The sequence below is a fragment of the Cimex lectularius genome, unplaced genomic scaffold (genome assembly GCF_000648675.2).
Source record: "Cimex lectularius strain Harlan isolate CLEC.00 unplaced genomic scaffold, Clec_2.1 scaffold154, whole genome shotgun sequence".
NCBI lineage: Eukaryota > Metazoa > Arthropoda > Insecta > Hemiptera > Cimicidae > Cimex > Cimex lectularius.
Window position 1 is genome coordinate 362109 of NW_019392807.1, and position 23128 is coordinate 385236.

The following is a 23128-nucleotide window of genomic DNA, read 5'->3' on the forward strand; positions in this document are numbered from 1 at the left end:
AAACTGGATTGAAATATTATATTTATATTTATTACAATGTTTTTTTGTTTGTTTTTTACATGTAAATCATACAACCTTTCCACAATTTTAATTATAAATAATATTATTTTAACGTCAATAAATCTTAAAAATTGCTATTATTGTCTGGCAAATTTTTGTTATTGTTAATTTATACTATTTTTTGTTTTTAATTTTTTTTAAATATAATCTTTTTACAAATATAATGATAAAGTTTTTATTGTAAATAATAATAAAGAAAAAATTTAATGTGTTAAATTAAGCAAGAAATTATGATTATTACTGCTAATAGATTCAAAAGCAGATATTAAACTTTATTGCTGAGAATCACCAACTTCGTACTTCAGCAGGTCGAGTCAGGCATCGGTCTTGTCCTGTCACTTAAGCTCCATACACTATAGACGAGGTCATTTCAGCCTATGACTACATAGTTTTTCTATTCTCAATCTAAATTCTCCATTTACGTACTGCTGAAAGTGAGTCGATGTCGGAGCAATAACGTGGACTTGATGTTGCGCACTTTTAGCAAGAAGCAATTAACTTCTCATGATTTTATTGTAAGTGGATTTTTTTAATTTATTAACCGTTATCATTAGAAAGATCATTAGAAATAGTTTCAGTCTTTACAAAGTGAATGTAATCCTGAAAAGCTTTTTACACAGATATTTTTTTTTCTTACAAAATTTGTTTCAAAATATAATCTGAATACATATAAAAATAAAATTTATTTGAATTGAAACTAGTAATAAATAGGCTATAAATATAATAAATTTTCAAAATATTGTATGGATCAATGCATCAAAACATACCACTGGAAAAACAAAACTCAATTTATAGTCTAATGAAAAACAAACAAGTCAAGACAGAAATAGAAGAAAAGATAACACAATTTAATCAATACTCAATAACAGTCAACAACCTTACGAATGAACCCAAATTATATTTACATTTTTATTTTTATTACGAACACATTTACACCTATTCTACATGAGCGCTAAAAATGAGGTATTTGGAACACCCCTCAAAACGCGTTTTAACACAAACAGCACTGTGTGGTGATTAGTGACCGTTAATCGATAATTATTCAGAAATCGTGAGATGCGGTCTGGTGTGATGTAGGTCTCAGAAAAACATTTTCTTTATCGTGCCATCATTTCGATCTTTATTGAGATCATCTTCAGGGCCTGGGATTTACAAACATAACAAATACATTTAGAATGTGGAAAAGTGAATTTGATTGAATATAAAAAATATATTTTGCATTGAATAAATTCACTTTTCCACATCCTAAATGTATTTGTTATGTTTGTAAATCCCAGGCCCTGACGATGATCTCAATAAAGATCGAAACGTCGGCACGATAAAGAAAATGTTTTTCTGAAACCTACATCACACCAGACCGCATCTCATGATTTCTCAATAATTATTTAATTCTTATTATGATTTCAAAAAATTTATTACTGTAAAAATTTTAAATTTATAATTTGAATTTTCTTTGTGGTATAGTTGGCATATATGGCAATTATGTTATTCTTTAATTTCTGTTTTATCTTTATTTGAATTTATTGCATTTCATTTTATCTTTGTTTTCTCTCTTCATTATTTTGTTTTTTCTTGCATGTATTCGGTCATATACACCTCAGTCCTTCTGATTTCATTTTTAGCCATTTTGTTCACTGACATAACTCCTGCCACCTGTTACAAGCACTGCTTTTAGGTGACAGGCGAAAATGTGCAGATTGGTTAAATGACTTACTTTTACTTATGGTTTTATTATTTTTTCCTTAAATTTTTTTCTCTATTTATGTTTTTTTCTTAGTGTAGTACTGTACTTTTCACAAATAAATTAAAAAAAATGTGGAACCACAAAATGACACCATGGCATAAGACCCATGTTGACCCTTAGTAATGTACCGGACCAAGTCCCTGCACTCTAAGGAGATCAATCAGACTAACTGGCCCTCAACGACTAGAATGTTTAGTGAGACTTGACGATTCGGTAACCCAAAATGACACTATGGAATTAACCGATGTTGACCCTCAAAAGTGTAGTGGGCCATGACTTTGCAGGCCAAGGTGATCAAGCAAAGCGGTGTGTGTGAATATAATTTATTAGCGAGAATGGAGGGGGGTAGATGAGAGATATTATAATAGTTGGGTAATAAAACCGGACGTCGAGACTATTTACCTTTCTAAATTCCCTTGCAAATCACAACGTATTTTTAAAATAGCAAGTTTTTCGTTAAAAATAAATAAATAAAAACACATGCACATCAATTAGAAAATTCCAATTAGTAAGTAACGAACAAAATTGTAACAGAAAGTTCAGAATAATGTAATAATTTTTATTTATTTATTTTCTAACTGCATGATAATAGATCGTTTAAGTTTGGTATGAAACTAGAAACACCAGAAATCAGTTCGTTTTTTTCGGAAAAAGCTTATATGGTAACGTCTCGTGTTTTGCAATATCACACCAGACCGCATCTCACGATTTCTGAATAACAAACAGCACTTTTCAATGCATTTGTATAGAAAAAAAGATCTAATCCAGACGAGCATTACTAATGCGTAAAATGTCGGTATTAGCGTTTCTAATGCGGTAGAAGCAACGCTAATGCTCAGAACGTTGCTCAATCTACACAGACGTTCATCTTGGCGATTCAAATGCACCGTTAATCTCATATTTCTTGATTCATATATGTATGATTTTATTTATTTGTTCCAAAGGTACAAATAGGACTTTAAGCCCCCTGACATGTACATATTTTAGAAATAAATTGTTTTGTAAACTTAGTAAAATAATAATAGTAATTAATTGAAATAATATGGTCAATTATGACAGTTAAACATATATGGATTAATATAATAATAAGACATAATAAATTATATAGAACTGCAGTTGAGATGAGAAGTTGGTGTCCGAGTGGATCGAGGTCACGATAGCTCAAGTGATAGAGCAGCGGCGTATCAAGCCGAAGATCGTGGGTTCGAATCCCACTCGTGCCATTGACTTTTTTATCAACTAAAAACCTTAATTAATTATAATATATTAATTGGTCAAGCGGACCATGAAATTAGTGAATTTAATTATACAAAACATTTTATTTTATTTATTTATTTATTTTTTTTTACGAGGGTTCACAACAGCAAAGGTCATATAAACCCTCAGGGTGCCGGTGTTTTTGAAAAAAGCCCATTTTGTAAGTATGTCTGGTTTGAATGTAGGTCCGCTGGATTCGAACCCGGGACCTTTACCTTACAGTGATGAGCACCGTGTCAACGCCTAAACCGTTGCGGCCACTGACGCCCCTTATGCAAAATGATAGCGATAATAATATATTCTTTAAAATATTATTTATTGTATTTATAATAATGATGAAACCATATTTTGAAAAAAAAACAGGAAGAGAAAAAAGGTAAAAGGAGACGGAAAAAGAAACGAAAGAGGGAAAAAAAGGAGACGATTTGTGTTTTTTTCAAAACTCAGATACCATTGACCTGCAACAAACCAGCGAAGAATCAGAACGTACTTCTCGGGAAAGCAAATTCCATAGTCTTGACCTTGCAATTCTGAATGGTTGAATGAACATTGATTTTACCGACCTGGTGGTACTATAAAACACTTCCTTTTTTTTGTAATTGAAATAAATCCGTTATTAAATAGTGCTTTCAAGCCCAAGTAAAACTGAACTGCAGTCTCAAGAATGAGCAATTTATTTATTATTATTTTGTTATGGAAAATTTATTAACAGTAAATCAATAAGATATAAATACATATGTGTACAATTAATAAAAATAATAAAATACATATTCCACTATATAGTGTATAAACTGTCTGCCAGTGTAGGGTTGATTATTTAAGAAAAAAAGAAACGTATAAAATGAGTTAGAAAAAGAAAAATTACCTTAGAAGAAGAGTTCAAATAAACTGCTTAAAAATGAATAGGGATACTTGCAATTTATTATAATTATAAGTTGGATAAAATAAAATAGAAAATACAACCCAAAAACAAAATGTTAATTCTCATTTTTAATAACGGATTTACTTAAGAGTAGGAAACGTGAAGATTATTCATTTGGTAAACAAACACTTTTTCTCATCTTTTCTCCATTTTAATCTAGTTGTATTCTCTTTAACCATGGAAAGTCACCATCTTGAACCAGAAGTTCACAATATTATTGTAAGAATGAGTCAAGGAAGACACCGTCAAGTGGATATCGCAGAGGCAGTTGGCTTTTATCAGAGCGTGAACTCCCGGGCTTTTTGTTCATTCCAAATTTCATTCCAATCAAGTTTTGGAGGAGTGTTGAAGGTTTTGTATATAATTGGTGCGTTGGGATAAGGAATGTGTGGGAAAAGTTGATAGACGTTGAGGACATTATGTTTATGTATGTATTTATATATGTGATGTTCGACACCGAAAAATTCATTTGTAAGGTGAGTTGCATCCACCTATTTACACAATTAGTTTGATTATAGAAGTGAAGGCGAATTGTTGGACAGAAATCCAGAATTTTTTTCTCCCTAGTTGCTTCAACAATAAAATCCTCATAACGCATTATACTTGAAGAGGGTTCATTTTGCAAATAAATACACTGAAATGCACTGTCCATACACTCATGTAAAATGGTCTCGCGTTTCCCAGCATCCGTTTCAAACACTCCCTTTCAAAAACCATTAAAGGCAGGAGCCATTTAAAACGCCGCATTTTGAGCGCTCTTGTAGAACTGGCCTCAAGTAAAAAAAACAAAAAAAAAACAGACATTTATTATACAAAATATCCAACTTAAATCAGTGTAGATTACACTCAAGAGTAAATCCAATCCAATAAATGCACAAAGAAGATAATCCATTATATTTCGTGGTCCGATTGGCCAAATAACTTCTTTCAATTAATTTATCTTTATGTGAGGTATTGGTTGAATTGAAAAAGCTAATGTCACGAGCGGGATTCGAACCCAAATTCAAAAGGCGTGGTTGAGATGGGGAGTTGGCGTCCGAGTGGATCGAAGTCACGATAGCTCAAGTGGTAGAGCAGCGGCGTATTCAGCTGAAGGTTGTGGGTTCGAATCCCGCTCATGGCGTAGCTTTTTTATTTCAACCAACACCTTACACAAAGATTAATTAATTGAAAGAGGATAATAATGGAATAAACACAAAGAAATAATTATATCTTATTTGTACTTTCAACCAAAAATGGATTATAGAAGTGTTTTTCCCTGTGCTTAATTTCAGTGTATAAAATTAAAATGTATATTGACTATTCTTTTCTCTAGAATGAAACTTTCTGATGATAGCCTTAATCCATTTATTTACGCTTGGGCTATTTGCTGTGCTTGAGTAAATTTGGTCACGTCTTACCCTACTCAGCAGTAATCACCTAATCAGGTTGTAAGTCCAGTGATGCTTCAGTTGTCAGAGTTGATTACCTGAAAGAGAGCTGGATGGTAATTGTTTGTGAATCTTCTCACAGCCATTTTCCACCTGTTTGTTTTGTAGAGTCCGTCGTTTCTACATCAGTTTTGTACTAAGTCTGAAGCGTCTGTTGAGGAATTCTTGTCTTTTCAGTCACGTTGGTACGATTATGAATTATGAGAGCAAAGGATGTTAGTATCATAAGTTCAGGTTGTAAGGGAAGTTTCACAAAGGGTAGGAATAACTGCAATGTATATTGTAAAAAGGATGAGTCCTAAGATGATCCCTTGGGATATTCCTGCATCTGTGCGATTGCCGGCTGCCTCAATAGAATAAAAGAAAAATATTTTTAAAATATAGTTTTATTTACCTCTTTATTTAGAATCTGCTTTAGTACACAGTTAAAAAATTAGGAGCAAATTCAGGTACTTTCCCATTAATGGTAGTATCTGTAGGTTAATATTAGGATAAAAAATATTACAATTCATAAATTCTGAATTGCATTAAGCGAATATGGTTAATGGTACAAATTAGAATGATTAAACGATCAGTACCAAATAAGTTTTTAACAACATACCGAAGAACCATCGGCCATCCACGAAGCTTTGTATTTCTACAAAACACGAATAAAATCTAGATTTAGGTTAAATCTTTGGTACTGTTTAAAATATCAGACATTGGTCAGCACCAGTGAAAATAATAATATTATTGCATCTGGAAATAAATTTGATTTAATTAACGTTTTTGACTTCTTAATTTCATTACAGGAAATCTAATTTTAAAAAAGTCACAAAACATTATCTTTATTGATTTCCAAACTTAATGATTGTTTAAATTTAATCAATTTCCTTGGTTTTATGTAAATAAAACCAGTGTTTTTCTTCCATATTGCAAACATAAAATGTCATGTAACATAAACTAAACACTAATAAAACTAAACTACCAGCAACTTATAATATAAATAATCACAATGATTTGAAAGGTACAATAAAAACAGAATCACAACAAAGTAAATTAAAACAATTTTACTAGTTAACATTAAAACGTCTTTTGTTTGTATCGATTATCACTCATAAGTAGGAATGTTCGATAATATCGGACGATGCTGTAAATAATTCCCACTGCACAATAACAAGACGTGAGCATCAAAGGAAGAAACGGATACTTGTTAAGAGTTAACCATTTGTGTAGAAAATGTTCGTATAAAAATAGCGCCATTAAACCGTACATGTACACCGTTTCCACCGGCGATAATAAAGATAATGTAAATTTGGAAGACTCGGCTTGAAATAGGTCGAGCAAAATGGTGAAGACGAAGTAACTGTAGCTGACGAACATGAGGACTTTAATGAACGACTCGGTTGGAGTGAAAATAAGCGGCAGTAAAGCGTAGTGGCCGACGGTCGAAAGCATAATGAAAACTTCTGCTTCCTTTCTCCAAAGCACTGCTAATATACTGAAAAAAAAAAAAAATCTTTGTCTTTTCTACATTATTTCTTTCTTACTTTAATGAATAAGTAAAATCCCGACAAACCTTTGTGGTATAATAACCATCAAAATTGCTTTCTCGTGTACATGCCAACCAAATAAAAAAGCACAGCCAGAACAAAGTATTAAACTCCGAACAAAATGGAGAGGATTACCAGGGTTAGTCCACAACTTCCACAGACATGGCTAAAAAATAAAAATGAAATCACTTAGAATATACAAAGTAATAGGGTAAAGACTTTTTTTTTCTTCATCTTTTCAACTTACAATTATAGAGACAATTGTGCAGACCATTGTAATCCACGGAGTTATACTTGGTAACACAGAATGGTCATATTCTTGAACTAGACCTCCTGTCATTTTTCCATGAGATATTTCAATATTATATCCCAAAAATTTACCTGCAATAAAAAAACCTCGAAATAACATGCTAATTAAATTTTAAAACATGGAACAATTTTTTTTAATGGCAGGCTACCAAGTCATAACAGTTCCCAATGCACTGTGAGGGCCGATGGGAGTATTCTCACTTACTCATTTACATAAATGCACAATATACATATACAGAAACATATATATACACATATACATACACAATAATTATATATAATATTTACGATTTTCAGAGATGGGAAAACACCCGTTTCCTTACAAATCGGAACAGGGAACTCAACAACCCACTCTCACGCTCAAGGACTGCTTTTATGTCGGGTGCCATGCCTACTTGCTCCCTATAAGGAGCCAAGGCGTGGCACCTAACATAAAGACAGCCCTTGAGCACAAGAGTGGGTTGTTGGGCCCCCTGTTCTGATTTTTAAAGGACTCAGGGTTGTTTCCCAGTCTGTAAGTATTGTAAATATTATACATGATTACTGTGTACCTCTACATCTTGTATATATGTATATATTTGTTTGTGTATATAGCTGTTTGTGTGAATGAGTGAGAGGTATGAGGGGAGTAAGAGGGCCCCTTACATGTGCATACTCTAGAAATAAATTTAGTTTTACAAACACAGTAAAATAATAATACCAGTAATAATAAAACATATAATAAAATGAGCAAAACAATAATGACAGTAATATATTCTTTAAAATATTAAATATCGAAAATCGAATGTTGAAACCACATTAAGAAAGAAAAGCGCAAAGAGAAAAAAGGGTAAAAGGAAACAAGGAAAATAAAAAGAAGAAGGAAAAAAGAAGATTATTCATGTTGTTTTTAAAACGTCAGATACCATAAACTTGAAGCAAGCCAGTGAGGAAGCAGAACATACTTTCTAGGATAGGAAATTCTAGCCTTGCCCCATTTGTCCCCTTGTAAAGGATAAGGCTAAGATTTTAGAGGAGTGTTGAAGGTTTGGGATATGATTTATATACATACATATTTATTACAACAACAGAGGTCATATCAAACCTTGAAGTGCCGGTGTTTTTGAAAAAAAAAAAATTTGTAAATACGAGCAGGGTTCGCTCCAAAGCAGGTATCCGTGTGACAATCGTGTGATAGCCATGATCCGTTTCTTGCATGTCAAACTATCACTGTGTTGTGATCTTGATACACAAAAGCTCAGATGATTTTTTCATTCAAACAATTTTTTGTTCTTAGCATCACCAGATTGTGGTAGTTTGGTCTGGGGGCAAGACGACACAGCTTTTACCGCCTTGTCTGCATGTTCATTGTCCTCCAGCACGATGTTCCGAACTAACTACCACTATTTTAGGTGCTCTAACTCAGCATATCTCTAATAAGAGCACGACGAGAAGGTCATCTGAGAATCTCTCACAAATACTGAAATTGCGCTCAGGGAGTCAGTGCAGCAAAGATATCAAAGCCACCTTATTCTTAAATCACCTTCAATGCGTACCAAATCGCAGCTCTGCCATGTAATTACTTGTTAAACTTATATAGTCAATTTATTGAAAATATGTAATTTCTTTAATGTAACAAAGGTCATGGGTCATGGGATGACCGATTTTAATAAAACTTTTTTTTGGTCATACTAATTGTAAGTCAAAAATATTACACATGTGGTGCCTGAGCGTTTTTTTCCAATGAGCCTTTGGAGCCGAGAATTTTTCAATTCATTTATTTATACCTGTGCTAATTGCTGTGCTTAAGTAAATTTGATACCACCTTAAAAAACAAAACAAAAGAAAATTAACTCAAAAATATAAATGTAATTAGTCATTCCTATGTTAATCAATTTCACTTTTACTTGGCCAGTGATGCTTCAGTTGTCAGAGGATTATTTTGGAAGGGTGCGGGATGAAAGGTTTCTGACATGAGGGTTTGTGTAATAGGATAATTGTAAAATTTCTTGTAGCTGTTTTTCGCTACGTGAAGGACGTATTGGTCAAGGTTGTGAATGGTAAGATTGGATACATAAAAGGAAGAACTTAGAAGAAGAAGCAATTTTGGAAGATTCTGAATTGTAAGGATTGGATACATTGGAGGTTGGAACACTTTCTTGAGCCAAAGTGTGATGTAGGTAATATAATTTAAGTCGTAGGTTTTGTAAATTTTGTCATTTATCCAGCAGCCTTTTTACAAAGTGAAGTATCTCTTGTGCACTTGTCTGTTCAATCTGGGTTCCATGTAAGTTGTCAATGAATAATTAGCTATTAATTATATTAAATTAGCTGAAGGAAGGATTGCTGTATATGGGAGCAGTGGTTATTCTTCATCACTGGTTCATTGTTTTTAAGATTAATCTTTTTTCACCACTTGAACAAATCTGGCTTTCTTTAATAAATTGGAACTGGAGATTAAAAAAATAAAATAAATAAACGTTTGAGTAGTTTTTGATTTCATCCTTATTTTTCTCGCTTATGATTTTTAAAAACTAAACGTTGCTAACACAAACTGAACGAAAATACATTCAGCTTTCTAACAATCATAATGGCTTTGAATTTGGATCAAATCTAGAGTAGTTATGAATTTTTAAGTCCAAATTTGGGAACACAAGAGAACAAATAATTAATCAAAATGCCCCAGCTGATCCAGCCCAAAAATTCTACTCATTGTTTTCTTATCCTAGATTTAAAATATGTATTTATACATAATAACCTTGAAATATACACACACAGCAAGGCAGAATACCGTATTTTTGAAAAATTAAGTAAATTAATTTTTTCTGGGTTCCTTGGCACAAATGCTTGAACATGTGTTTAATACTTTTTGCCTTAGTATCACCAAATAAAAGTTTCATTAAAATCGTTCATCCCACATTTATAACAGCTATTTATTAAATACTTAAATATGATTAGTTTATGCTTCCAAATGCCTGTGATTTTTTTTTATATATTTTTTTTAATAGTAAAATTTTTTATGGCTGTGAAACGATATCACAGATTCATAGGAAACTTTACAGAGGTGTAGAAGTTTATAAACTACACATAACAGTAAAAATCTGGCTTCCTATAATAAATTAGAAGTACAGATTAAATAAAATAAAATAGTTTTGTTGATTTTATCCTTATTTTTCTCACTTATAATTTTTTTAAACTAAATATTGTGGGCATAAACAGAAAGAAAAACATTCAACTTTCTAACGACCATAATGCATTGAATGTGGATAAAATTTTAAGTCGGGGGGAAAAAAACACTTATCCAGCCCAAAAATGTCTATTTTCTGGTAGCCATGAAAATTCGTATTTAAGGGCTTTAAATTGTTTTTAAAATGAACGCTAATTGATTTTTTCAAAAACAAATTTTTTGGCCTAATTTACTTTAAGTGTCTTGTTTTTTTGCAACATTTTATATATCTAATCTCATTTAATACGATTCTGCACATTGTTTTCTTATCCTACTCTTAACCTTGAAATACACGCACACAAAGGCATTAAATTTTTTTTTAAATTAAATAAATTGCTTAATGTTTTCTGGGCTTGTAGGGCCCTTTGGCAAGAACACTTGGGCACAATTCTTAAAATATTTTTTTGACCTTGCGTCACCAAAAAAATGCATTAAAATCGTTCATCCCACATTTATAACAGCTATTTATTAAACACTTAAATATGATTAGTTTATGCTTCCCAATGCCTGCGATTTTTTTTTTTTAAATAGCGTTAAATAAAATCATTAATCCCACATTTATAATAACAGCCATTTTAATAAAAATTTAAATATGAGAAGAAAAGAACATTTTAAGGAGTTTATGTTCCTGTGAAATACAAGACATTGATCTAACAGTTTTTATTTTGTATATAAACATTTGACCATTTGCTTTATTTATTGAATGACATTCAATGTCTGTTAAACAACTTTAGGATAAAGTGTGTGGTGGTTAGTAACCGTTAATCGATAATTATTCAAAAATCATGAGATGCGGTCTGGTGTGATGTAGGTTTCAGAAAAACATTTTCTTTATCGTACCAACGTTTCGATCTTTATTGAGATCATCTTAAGGGCCTGGGTCTGAAGATGATCTCAATAAAGATCGAAACGTTGGCACGATAAAGAAAACGTTTTTCTGAAACCTACATCACACCAGACTGCATCTGACGATTTCTGAATAATTAATTTTAGGATAAAGTGTTCAATTATTGGTTACATTCAACTAATAAAATTATATCAAAACTCACCTATCATTGCTGCAATTTTATCAACTAAATTGTACAACGCCCAAAAATTAGGAGCCCAATAAGCATGGCACAGTCCTCTTTTGAATGGAAACAAACGCGCTATAACCTATAAAAGGACCAATAAATAACAAATTTACATACGTATATATTATAAATTTTACCTTTTCAACTTGCCCCATTAAAATAAACGGACCAAAGGACAAGAACGTCACGCCGAGAACAACCGAACCAAGTTTCATTAATTGAACAGCTGTCGATTTAATACAAAACTTTCCTTGTTTGTAAGTAACACAGTAATTTTTCAAAAGATAAATTCCGTACGCAGGAGCCATGTATAAAAATATATGCTTCATATTGAGCAGAAATGTAAACCAAAATGCTCCAAGTAGATGTTCATCCTGAAAATATTTTTTACGATTAATAATTGATTAAATTAATTGCGAATCTAAGTCGAATTAAATGTATGTATTTTTTATATAATTACTAAGTATATTAAGCAAAATGAATCTTAACATTTTAATTTTCTTTGATTTACTTTAATTTTACCGTTTCAGCTTTTGATATAATTCAAACAAATTTTTTTTAAGAAGCTAGGCCACTATTTATTTGTTCTCATGAAGTAAAAGGCACGGATTGATTCACAAGGAGGGGTAAAGCATAAGGCTGCATTACTTCCAACTGTAGGAGTAACATTTTATCATCTTTTGTTGTAACGTTTAATAAGTTACAACTCACACTTAAGACATATGAGATAGAGATTAATAAAATTCCAAGTAATACTCCGTTATACTGAAAATGCATGTGGTCTACAATCAACAGACCAACGTTAACAAGCACTAGTAATTCAAATATAGTAGACGGAGACCTCCATTTTGATTTCTTTTTGCTGCATTTCTTTTTAGGATGATTGGAAAGATAAGTCGATAATCTGAAAAGGAAAAAGAAGGCAAAGAATTATTTTGTCTCAATATAATAAATAAAAAATTCTTCTTAAGTTGGATGCTGTTAAAAATACACACAAAGATTAAAAAAAAAATAAAAATCGGACACTTGCATTTTGTAGTTTATTTCAAAAGAAATGTATTTTTATCATTATATTAATTACAGCACACTTTTTTGTAATGTAAACCAAATTAAACGAGATTAGAAATTCTCGAGTTTTAATAAAAATTATTATTAGGAGGGCCTTTAAGTCTCTAAGCATTGAGTAAATCAGCAACCAGATTTCATCTTGTGAAACAGAATCTCATTTTTAACAAAAGTGGTTTACAACCGTTCAACAAATGATGTTTAACCCATCTCTTTACCATGTCCCAAAAGCGTTCTGGGGGATTCATGTCAGGAGAATGTGCTTGCCAATTCATTGTAGGTAATTTCTACATCCTCCTTGTAATGGGTGACAACCCGAGCTACATGGAGTCGAGCATTATCATGCGCACGAAGTTGTCCCCAAGAGAGCGAATCCCCAACTTCCAGAAGAACTTCCTCAATGTGGGCATGGAAGTTTATTCCACACCGTGCCATAACTGACTGTCTTTGAAAAGTCACTCAAGCACATGAAGCAAAGCATTCTACATGTCTTCTCCATACACAGTCCCAGTAATCTGACAAACCAAACTGGCGCTTATCTGTGGAGAGAATAAACCACCACTGTTCAATTGTCCAAGCGAGATGCTGATTTGTGCATTGTCGCCTTTCTACTCGATGCCTTTCCAGTAGTGAGAACCCAATGTGAAACGTTGACGATGACCATCTCACATAGGTTTTTCTTTGCAAGAACAGCAGCAATATAGGGGATATTAGTCTTTATTTCCAGAGTGTGGATTTCTTGATTAACCGAGTACCACAGCTTTGGTGCTACGAGTTTTATCACCAAATCTGGTTGCCGTAATCCCTAACGAGTTGACCTTCTTCTCAATCCATGGCTCCTGCATTGCTACGATATCGATGCCATCGCAGGCGATCAGTTCCCTCAGTTCGTTACCGACATTTGTGGATTTGTGTGCGTTTAGCTGAAATATTGTAGATGTAATAAGCCCAATAATTGATTTTACTTTTGACATACGCTTTAGCCCTTATTTGAAATGTACATATTTTGTCACCTGACATATGATCAACATTTTGTAATTTTCCATTGACGCAATTAACGCATTTAAATGAGTTGGTTTTTAGCAATTTTGCATGTTTGAAATTTTAGGCACTTTATAACCTCTTTCCATATCGTCGGGTTGATTTCTGCAACCCAGTTGAAAGTTTTTCCTTTTTTATTTCTATATTTAATTTTAAGGTCATCTTCATTCTTAAAGAGTTCATTGTTTTGCTCCAACAGTTCTTCCTGAAGGTCGCTTATCGTGTATTCATCCGAGATGCCGCATAGAGTAATAGTGGGCTTTTTCTTGGACGGTCCAATTGCTTCCAATCCAAGCACATTTAATTAGGGACATGACTCTAGTTTCTTTTCATAGTTGTCCGTTTCGACTAGAAGTGCTAAATTTTCATTTGCAGTGGGCCTCATGTTTGTAATTCTTATGCCGAGCAGTTTGTGGCCAAATCTGTGTTTAAGTTTTTCTTTGATGGCGGTAGAGGTTTCATTAGTTTTAGACTTGATTATCACTACTTTGTTCAAATTGGGGTTCGCAATCTTTTTCTCCTTTAGCGTCGTTTTGCTGTTTCTCCTTGTAATTTGTGTCCACGGGATTTTGATTTTGAACGATGTTATTGGTTATGTCTATGATTGGTAACTGTGGGGTGCTTGAGGGAGTTGTTGCTTGCATGAGGTGTTTTTTGTCTTTTGGTGTAATATTTGGCATAATTATGTTTAAATCAGTTTTATGTTTTGTTAACCTGCATGCTATTATCTTGAATGTGATTAATTTTTTTGTTCGTTGTTGTTATGCTTCCCATAATGTTATTTAGCATGATTTCATGTGCTTGCATCCTTTCCAAGACCTGGTTTTCTAAAATGTTATTTACTTTTACCACTTCCATCACTATTGTTCTTTTGTTGCATGTTATTTAAATTTAATGTTTGGATTTGGGTTTCTAGATTTTTTATAATTTCATTTTTTTTATTAATTATTGCTTCGTATTTTTTGTCAGTTTCTGCTGCAAATTCTATGCTTTTCTCGACGGTCCCGCCAGTGAGAACAATTTTTTGTCGGAACTTTTGCCTGATGGCTTCACATACTATTCATCCATCTGTGAGGTTGCGTATATGTCGATGTCCTTTAGGAATTTTGATGCGGATTTGCCAGCAATTTTTAATGCGCTATCGCGAATTGTGATACTTTCCTGCATGCATTCATAGTTTGAGTCTTGTTGATGGTATCGTGACTTATTTTCGAGAGTGCTAACATCATACTCCCTTTGTTTATGCTTCTCTCTAGTAGTGAGGTGCTGTTCTTCCGGATGGTTCACTTGTTCGTTCTGCTTTTCTTCTTTGGTTTCATTATTTTTTCTGCATTTACCCAAATTCCCCTGAGCCACAAGGTCTGCAGTTTTTTTTGACAGGTACCTGCTTAACGTCGATTGGTCAAATTGATGCCCTCCTGGGATAAGTGCTAACATCCTGGGTGAAGCTTGAATATATTAGTGATCAGCACACGAAGTCTTCCGATGAAAATCGTTTGGAATCAAGGAAGCAGTTAAATGGCAAGATCAATAAAATGATCCATTGTGCACCGTGGTCAACTACTACTTTCTCTTCGAATGAGACTTCTGGTGGCCCTGAACTGCTGTAGACCAACATGGATGTTAGAGCATGGAAACCCATGACTTGGGCTACGTCCGTCCTTAGCCACATCTGCCCAGGCAAGATTTTCTCAACTTAAAACTATGCTTTCAAGAAAATAATAATTTTTTACTCAAATTTATTGTTTCATCAAAGAAAACAATTTAAAAAAACATCAATTAACTCACTGACAAATTGGCTCCGGAAAGGATGAAATTGAACTTATTTTCTTTATTTTAAATCTAAATATTGTAAAGTCTAAAGACTCTAAAGATATACTACAAGTTATTAATGTTGTATTTACCTTTAAATCAACTACTAATCTTTACACGTGGTTATTATGGAAAATAAACAAATATGTCCTTTTTTTGTCTTTGTGTGTATTTATAAATGAAAATTTTATTTATACTCTTACCTCTTGGTCCCAACAGCTAATACTAGATCTGATATTATTACTGTCATCCTTTGGAAAACGACGGCACTGGTTGAACTGTAATTTAAGTTGGTCAATTCCAACATTTTCGGATTGACGAATGCAGCAAATTGTGACAGAAAGTATTCGAACCAGGCGAAAAATGGCGGGTAATCCAACGTCCATTCGGAAGTGTTGTCAACGTACCACTTCTTCATAGGTAAGTTGTACGTGATTGCCAACCAGTTACGGTGGACCTCAAAATCTGTCGATTTACTGAAACCGAAACAACACTTAGAAACAGGGAGGCTTAACGTTGCAGCCAAGGGGTCAAATCAATTTACAATATTTTTTTTAAATTATTAACATTCAACGGGCTTTGCTGGGATTCGAACCCAGAACACAAAACCCTACGGGACCTCAAGGAAAGGCTTAAATTTATTAACACCTAACTTAGTTATTTAATTAATTAATTTATTTTAATTTATGTATTTTATTTGTTTGTATATAATTTATTTATTCATGTATTTATGTACCCATTTATTCTAAGTTTTGTTATAAAAATATGTAGCTATATACAGGGTGTCCCAGTTCCTTCTGACGAAACTCAGGGAATCGATTCTACTCTTCGTTTGGAGAAAAAAATGCTCAGGAGAAATTTTTTGGAAAGTTCTTCATTTTGAAGATATTCGTCAATTTAGGTTTTTTCAACTTTTTGCTACCTTACCACATAAAAACGCTTACAACTTCCAAAATGTTGAGACTACAACAAATCCAATTGCACCATTTGAAAGAACGCTAAATTTGCTGTAAGATACTTCTTTGCAGTAATCTGAATGAGGTAAAATGTTAGCCAATATCAGTTGAAACATGTCAAAATTACAAAATTTAAAATTTTGGTCATGATTGCACGTTCTACTGAGGTTACAAAAAATACCTACATTTTGGAAGTTGTAAGCGTTTTTATGTGGTAAGGTAGCGAAAAGTTGAAAAAACCTAAATTGATGAATATCTTCAAAATACAGAACTTTCCGAAAATTATCTCCTGAGCATTTTTTGCTTCAAACGAAGAGTAGAATCGATTCCCTGAGTTTCGTCAGAAGGAACTGGGACACCCCTTATATATATATATATGTGTATATGTACACAGTGTGTGTGCATATGTATTATGTACATATTTATATTTATTTTATATGTACTTATATTTATTATTTATTTAATTTATTAAATACACTAGGGATTCATACATTATATTATACACAGACTAAACACATATCACAATAAATATTAGTCGTAGGATTTTTTTTTTTTAATTTTTCCCCAGCAGTGTATATATATATAAAGGTGCCAATAAATTGTGTGGTGAATAAAGGTATCGTCCTGGGGTCACTATGTATTTGTTTATTAAAATAAAATAAAAAAACTTGGGGAAAAAAAAAAAACAGAACCCTAGCATGGCAAATACGAGATGGACACCCTAGCAACTTAATCACTACAGTCCCCATAAAAAACAAATAAATAATTCTCTTTTATTTATCAATCCTTCTATCTATTAACTATTTGCAATCCAAATTGTACAATAAAATATCAAACAACAAAAACAGCTAATAATCTCTCATAGCTTATCAAAACTTAAAAGAAAGGAAAAACACAATTGGGAAACAATTTGTATTGAAATTAGTCAGAATATTACCTGATAAAAAGTATCTAATCAATAAACAATCAAATTTTTTGTCAAATAATTTAATCTGATTAGAAAGGCTTGTTTCCAAGTAGTAACAGAATATTTGAAATTTGGTTGTCTCTGACTGAATCTACTGGCTATCCTTTTTACTATAAGGCTGCAGCACTTGAGGAACACAAAAGTATCGGAAAAGACTTCTACACGTTTATCACTTCAACGACCTCCACAAGAAATTAGGGGAAAACATCCTTCCATATACAATGAAACCTTTGATAAAAGACTACTCAGTTTAGGGGACACCTTTTTACAGGACAGTTACACATTAGCATGGAAGATTTATTTTGTATGTGTTTATACAACTGCTTAGAGGAAACGACAAATAAAGGGCACTGCCATGTAAACTGATTTACCGCCAAAGTATGACTTTACAAGAAAGAAAAGAAATTTTTGATTCTCACGAAAAGTTTGAGAAGTAATAAATTAAAGCTTAGCAAAGCATTATAACAAAAACCTCTCTTTAGAGGCCACTTTATAAAAGAGGACTAAAGTAGTGGCTGTCCTTTAGCAAGAGATTTCACTGTATTATAAGTAGTCTGGATTTGTATGCAATAGCATATTCTTTTTGAATTATCGAAACAGTTACGACCTTGGTGATCAAATATTTATCAGAATCTTTGTTGTACAATTGTTCAAATTTTCTGCCTTTTTTTTTTTTTTTTTGTATATTGAAAGAACATTGTGAATTTATTTTTTTTATATTAGGTAATTTAAAAAAATTAGGCATGAGCATAAAGTGCATGAAAGGAAAAAACAAAGGCCTAAAATTCAGTTAGAATTTCAGTTAACTCTCCAGGACGTAAATAACAACTTGAAATAATCAGCATCCAGTTGTTTAATAGAAAGGCAAATAGTTCAATTGCATTCCAGGTACAAATTAAAATTTATATCCATCATGCAAAAAAAAAAGTGACTCTGGAGGTATATGTTACACTCAGGGAAGCAGAAACAAACCGGTTCAGATATTGTCAGGAAAAAGAAAGAACATGTCCTCTGAAACATTAACAAAGCTTTGGGATTTGATAAAAAGCCTGAAAATTAACAAAGGGATAGAGATTTCACAGTACATAAAATTGGTCATAAAGAGGCCGACTCCTACCTAATATAAACATACCCAGTTGGTTCAGCATTTGTGCACAAACATGTTGATGAACTATCAATCTTAATACAGCCAGTCATCAAGCTGGGTTACTTAAAAAGCATGTACAATTCTTCACTGAATATGGCATTAAGCTGAATAGTGAGTAACACAGTGGTAGGTAGTAGATGGACTCAGTGCCGGTTCGACGTTTATTCACCGGCTTGCAGATCAACACCATCAACTTTAACACAGTTAGTCAGGTTACATTGCACATATATGTACAGTAAAAAAAGTATGTACAGCTCATTGGAGATGGCTAAAAGGTGAAAATTGTTTGAGTAACATCAAACTGATGAGTTTAAGACGGGCCCTGTGCTGGTACATTTGTTCAACTTGCAGATCAACTACCTCACTTGAACACAGCCAGGCTAAATCTCTTAAAAATTGCATACAGCTCCTCACTGAAAATTGCACAAAGCTGAAATTTGTTCGAGTACCATCAAAACTGGCAAGTGTGGAGTGTTGGTTCAACATTTTTTTTTTTTTTTGACTAGCAGATCATTCACCTTAAAGTAAGGTCTTGACATCCAGCCAGGCTAAGTTAGTCAAAAAGTGTGAAGTTTCTCACTGAGTATGGCACAAAATCGATATAAAAATTTTTCCTTAATAATGAGTATAGCTGCGTTCAACATTTTTTTGACTGGCAGATCAACTACGTGACTCCACATCCAGTCAGACCAAGTCACTTAAAAATTGTGTGCTGCTCATCTCTGAAGATGGCACAAAGCTAAAATTTGTTTGAGTAACAACAAACGTGAGTTTAGGACTGACGCCGTGCTGGGTCAACATTTGAGCAACTTGCAGATCAACCACCGCATTTTAACAAAACCAGTCAGGCTATGTCACTTACTACGAATGTACAGTTCTTCTTCACTGAGGATGGCGAAAAACTAATTTCAACATGTTTGCGTTATAAAAAGTGAACAAAAACACGTGCCTAACATTTTTAGATCTAGTATCAGAAAGAAAGTTTCAATAAAAATTGTGTGTCCATTGCCACTCCCTTGTAAGTGCAGATCCAACCCTTGGCTGTTTATAAAGAGCAGGTAAGCGTTTATATATATTAACTGTTGTTCTTTTTGTATATGTATATTTTACTTAAATGCTAACTTAAATTTATTACTGTTTTTTTTTCAAAACAATTTTTTTTGTTTATTTTGGTGGGCACTACTTTTTTATATGTAAAAATATGTTCAGTTGCCAGTTCAACATTTTTTTGACTAGCAGATCAACTACATGACTTCACATCCAGTCAGACCAAGTCACTTAAAAATTGACTACTGCTCATCTCTGAAGACAAAATGAGCCAGGCTATGTAACATAAAAAGTATGTACGGCCCCTCACTGAGGATGGCACAAAACAATTTCAAAATGTTTGCATTATAAAGAATATAGTTGCCAGTCCAACATCTTTTTGACTACCAGATCAACTACTTGTCTTCACATCCAGTTCGACCAAGTCACTTAAAATTGTGTACTGCTCATCTCTGAAGATGGCACAAAGCTGAAATTGTTTGAGTAACAACAAACAGGTGAGTTTAGGACTGAACCTGTGTGCTGAGTCAACATTTGTTGGACTTGCAGATCAACCACCGCATTTTAACAAAACCAGCCAAGCTATGTAACTTACAAAGTATGTATAGTTCTTCACTGAGGATGGCGAAAAACTAATTTCAAAATGTTTGCGTTATAAAGAGTATAGCTGCATTCAACATTTTTTTGACTGGCAGATCAACTACGTGACTTCACATCCAGTCAGACCAAGTCACTTAAAAATTGAGTACTGCTCATCTCTGAAGACAAAATGAGCCAGGCTATGTAACATATAAAGCATGTACGGCTCCTCACTGAGGATGGCACAAAACAATTTCAAAATGTTTGCATTATAAAGAATATAGTTGCCAGTCCAACATCTTTTTGACCACCAGATCAACTACTTGTCTTCACATCCAGTTCGACCAAGTCACTTAAAATTGTGTACTGCTCATCTCTGAAAAACTAATTTCAAAATGTTTGCGTTATAAAGAGTATAGCTGCATTCAACATTTTTTTGACTGGCAGATCAACTGTGTGACTTCACATCCAGTCAGTCCAAGTCACTTAAAAATTGTGAACTGCTCATCTCTGAAGATGGCACAAAGCTGAAATTTGTTTGAGTAACAACAAACTGGTGAGTTTAGGACAGACCCCGTGCTGAGTCAACATTTGTTTGACTTGCAGATCAACCACCGCATTTTAACAAAACCAGCCAAGCTATGTAACTTACAAAGTATGTATGGTTCCTCACTGAGGATGGCACAAAACAATTTCAAAACGTTTGTATTATAAAGAATATAGTTGCCAGTCCAACATTTTTTTGACTAGCAGATCAACTACTTGTCTTCACATCCAGTCCGACCAATTCACTTAAAATTGTGTACTGCTCATCTCTGAAGATGGCACAAAGCTGAAATTTGTTTCAGCAACAACAAACAGGTGAGTTTAGGACTGAACCTGTGTGCTGAGTCAACATTTGTTGGACTTGCAGATCAACTACGTGACTTCACATCCAGTCTGACCAACGAACTTAAAATTGAGTACTGCTCTTCTCTGAAGATGGCACAAAGCTGCAATTTGTTTGAGTAACAACAAGCTGGTGAGTTTAGGACGACCCCATGCTGGGTCAACATTTGTTGGACTTGCCGATCAACTACATGACTTCCAGTCAGACCAAGTCACTTAAAAATTGTATACTGGTCATCTCTGAAGACAAAATGAGCCAGTCTATGTAACATAGTTTAGACCAGACCCCGTGCTGAGTCAACATTTGTTCGACTTGCAGATCAACCACCTCACTTTAACAAAACGAGCCAGGCTTTATCACTTACAAAGTATGTACGGTTCCTCACTGAGGTTGACACAAAACCAATTTCAAAATGTTTGCGTTATAAAGAGTATAGTTGTTGAACTTATGATCTACCATAAATATGTTAAAATACTCACTATGAGGCCATCAGGAGGATTTTAATGCACGAGGCAAGACCGACGATTATCATAAACATCTCAGATGCCGGTTGAAATCACTGTTTAACCCAAAATAATAGAAAAATGGTTAGAAAAAGACAATTTCACGGATTCCCTTTGGCGCTACATCTGACATTAAATCAGTCCATCCGAAGCTGAGAAGATTAAAAAAAAAATTGGAAAAACACTATTGAGGACTTTTTAATGTTTACAAAACGAACTGACAGCTTCGGATCAACCGACTGAGGACAGCCGACAGGGCGAAGTCCTAAGCAAGTGCCAAGTGCCACGGCAACGGCGGGGACCCCCCCCCCAACCAGCACCAGGTCGTCTCGTGGTTTATCATTAAACTGTCACAGCGCACTTTTATTTTATTTATTTATTTAAACGGGCAGATGTTCAAAATATAATAAATAAATATACAATTTTGCAATAAAAAATATATATAAATTTGTCCATTTGTAAAAATCATAACTTAATTATTCATTTGTAATGAACTATACATTAAAGGAAAATTGGTTGAGAAAGTAAACTGTACAGTTGGAAAAGATTAAATATGCCACGCTTTGGCTCCTTTCAGGGAGCGAGTAGGCATGGCACCTAATATAATGACAGCCCTTGAGCACAAGAGTGGGTTGTTGGGCCCCTGTTCTGATTTTTAAAGAAGCCAGGGTTGTTTCCCAGTCTGTAAGTATTGTAAATATTATAAATGATTTCTGTGTACCTCTACATCTTGTATATATGTATATATTTGTTTGTGTATATAGCTGTTTGTGTGAATGAGTGAGAGGTATGAGGGGAGTAAGAGGGCCCCTTACATGTGCATACTCTAGAAGTAAATTTAGTTTTATAAACACAGTAAAATAATAATACCAGTAATAATAAAACATATAATAAAATGAGCAAAACAATAATGACAGTAATATATTCTTTAAAATATTAAATATCGAAAATCGAATGTTGAAACCACATTAAGAAAGAAAAGCGCAAAGAGAAAAAAGGGTAAAAGGAAACAAGGAAAATAAAAAGAAGAAGGAAAAAAGAAGATTATTCATGTTGTTTTTAAAACGTCAGATAACATAAACTTGACACAAGCCAGCGAGGAAGCAGAACATACTTTCTAGGATAGGAAATTCTAGCCTTGCCCCATTTGTCCCCTTGTAAAGGATAAGGCTAAGATTTTAGAGGAGTGTTGAAGGTTTGGGATATGATTTATATACATACATATTTATTACAACAACAGAGGTCATATCACACCTTGAAGTGCCGGTGTTTTTGAAAAAAAAATTTTTTTTTGTAAGTATGCCAGGTTCAAACGAGGGCTGCTGGATTTGAACCCGAGACCTTTACCTTACAGTGATGAGCACTGTGTCAATGCCTAAACCATTGCAGCCACTGACGCCTCCCTGGGAAAAATTTGGCAGAAAATGAGGACATTTATTTCTTTATGTATATGTGTGTATGTGGAAATGTATACATTAAAACTCTAAAGTCTATTTTTATAGGTGCTTAGAATGTTAAGGTCGCCGAAAACCTTTATGTAGAAATATACACGACCTTTTGGTTTAAGATCTTAACAGGAATGCAGGAATG

General features: G+C 33.4%; 1 protein-coding gene across 1 annotated transcript; it reads right to left on the reverse strand.

The window, feature by feature from the left end:
• Positions 1–5794: 5794 nt before the first annotated feature.
• LOC106664743 (probable dolichyl pyrophosphate Glc1Man9GlcNAc2 alpha-1,3-glucosyltransferase) lies at positions 5795–21855 on the reverse strand. Its single transcript, XM_014390723.2, has 8 exons — positions 21515–21855; positions 15654–15926; positions 12244–12436; positions 11670–11906; positions 11509–11614; positions 7193–7326; positions 6972–7111; positions 5795–6893 (listed from the first exon to the last, which is right to left on the reverse strand). The coding sequence occupies exons 1-8, from the start codon at positions 21571–21573 to the stop codon at positions 6476–6478; spliced, it is 1560 nt and encodes a 519-aa protein (XP_014246209.1). The 5' UTR covers positions 21574–21855; the 3' UTR covers positions 5795–6475.
• Positions 21856–23128: the final 1273 nt, after the last annotated feature.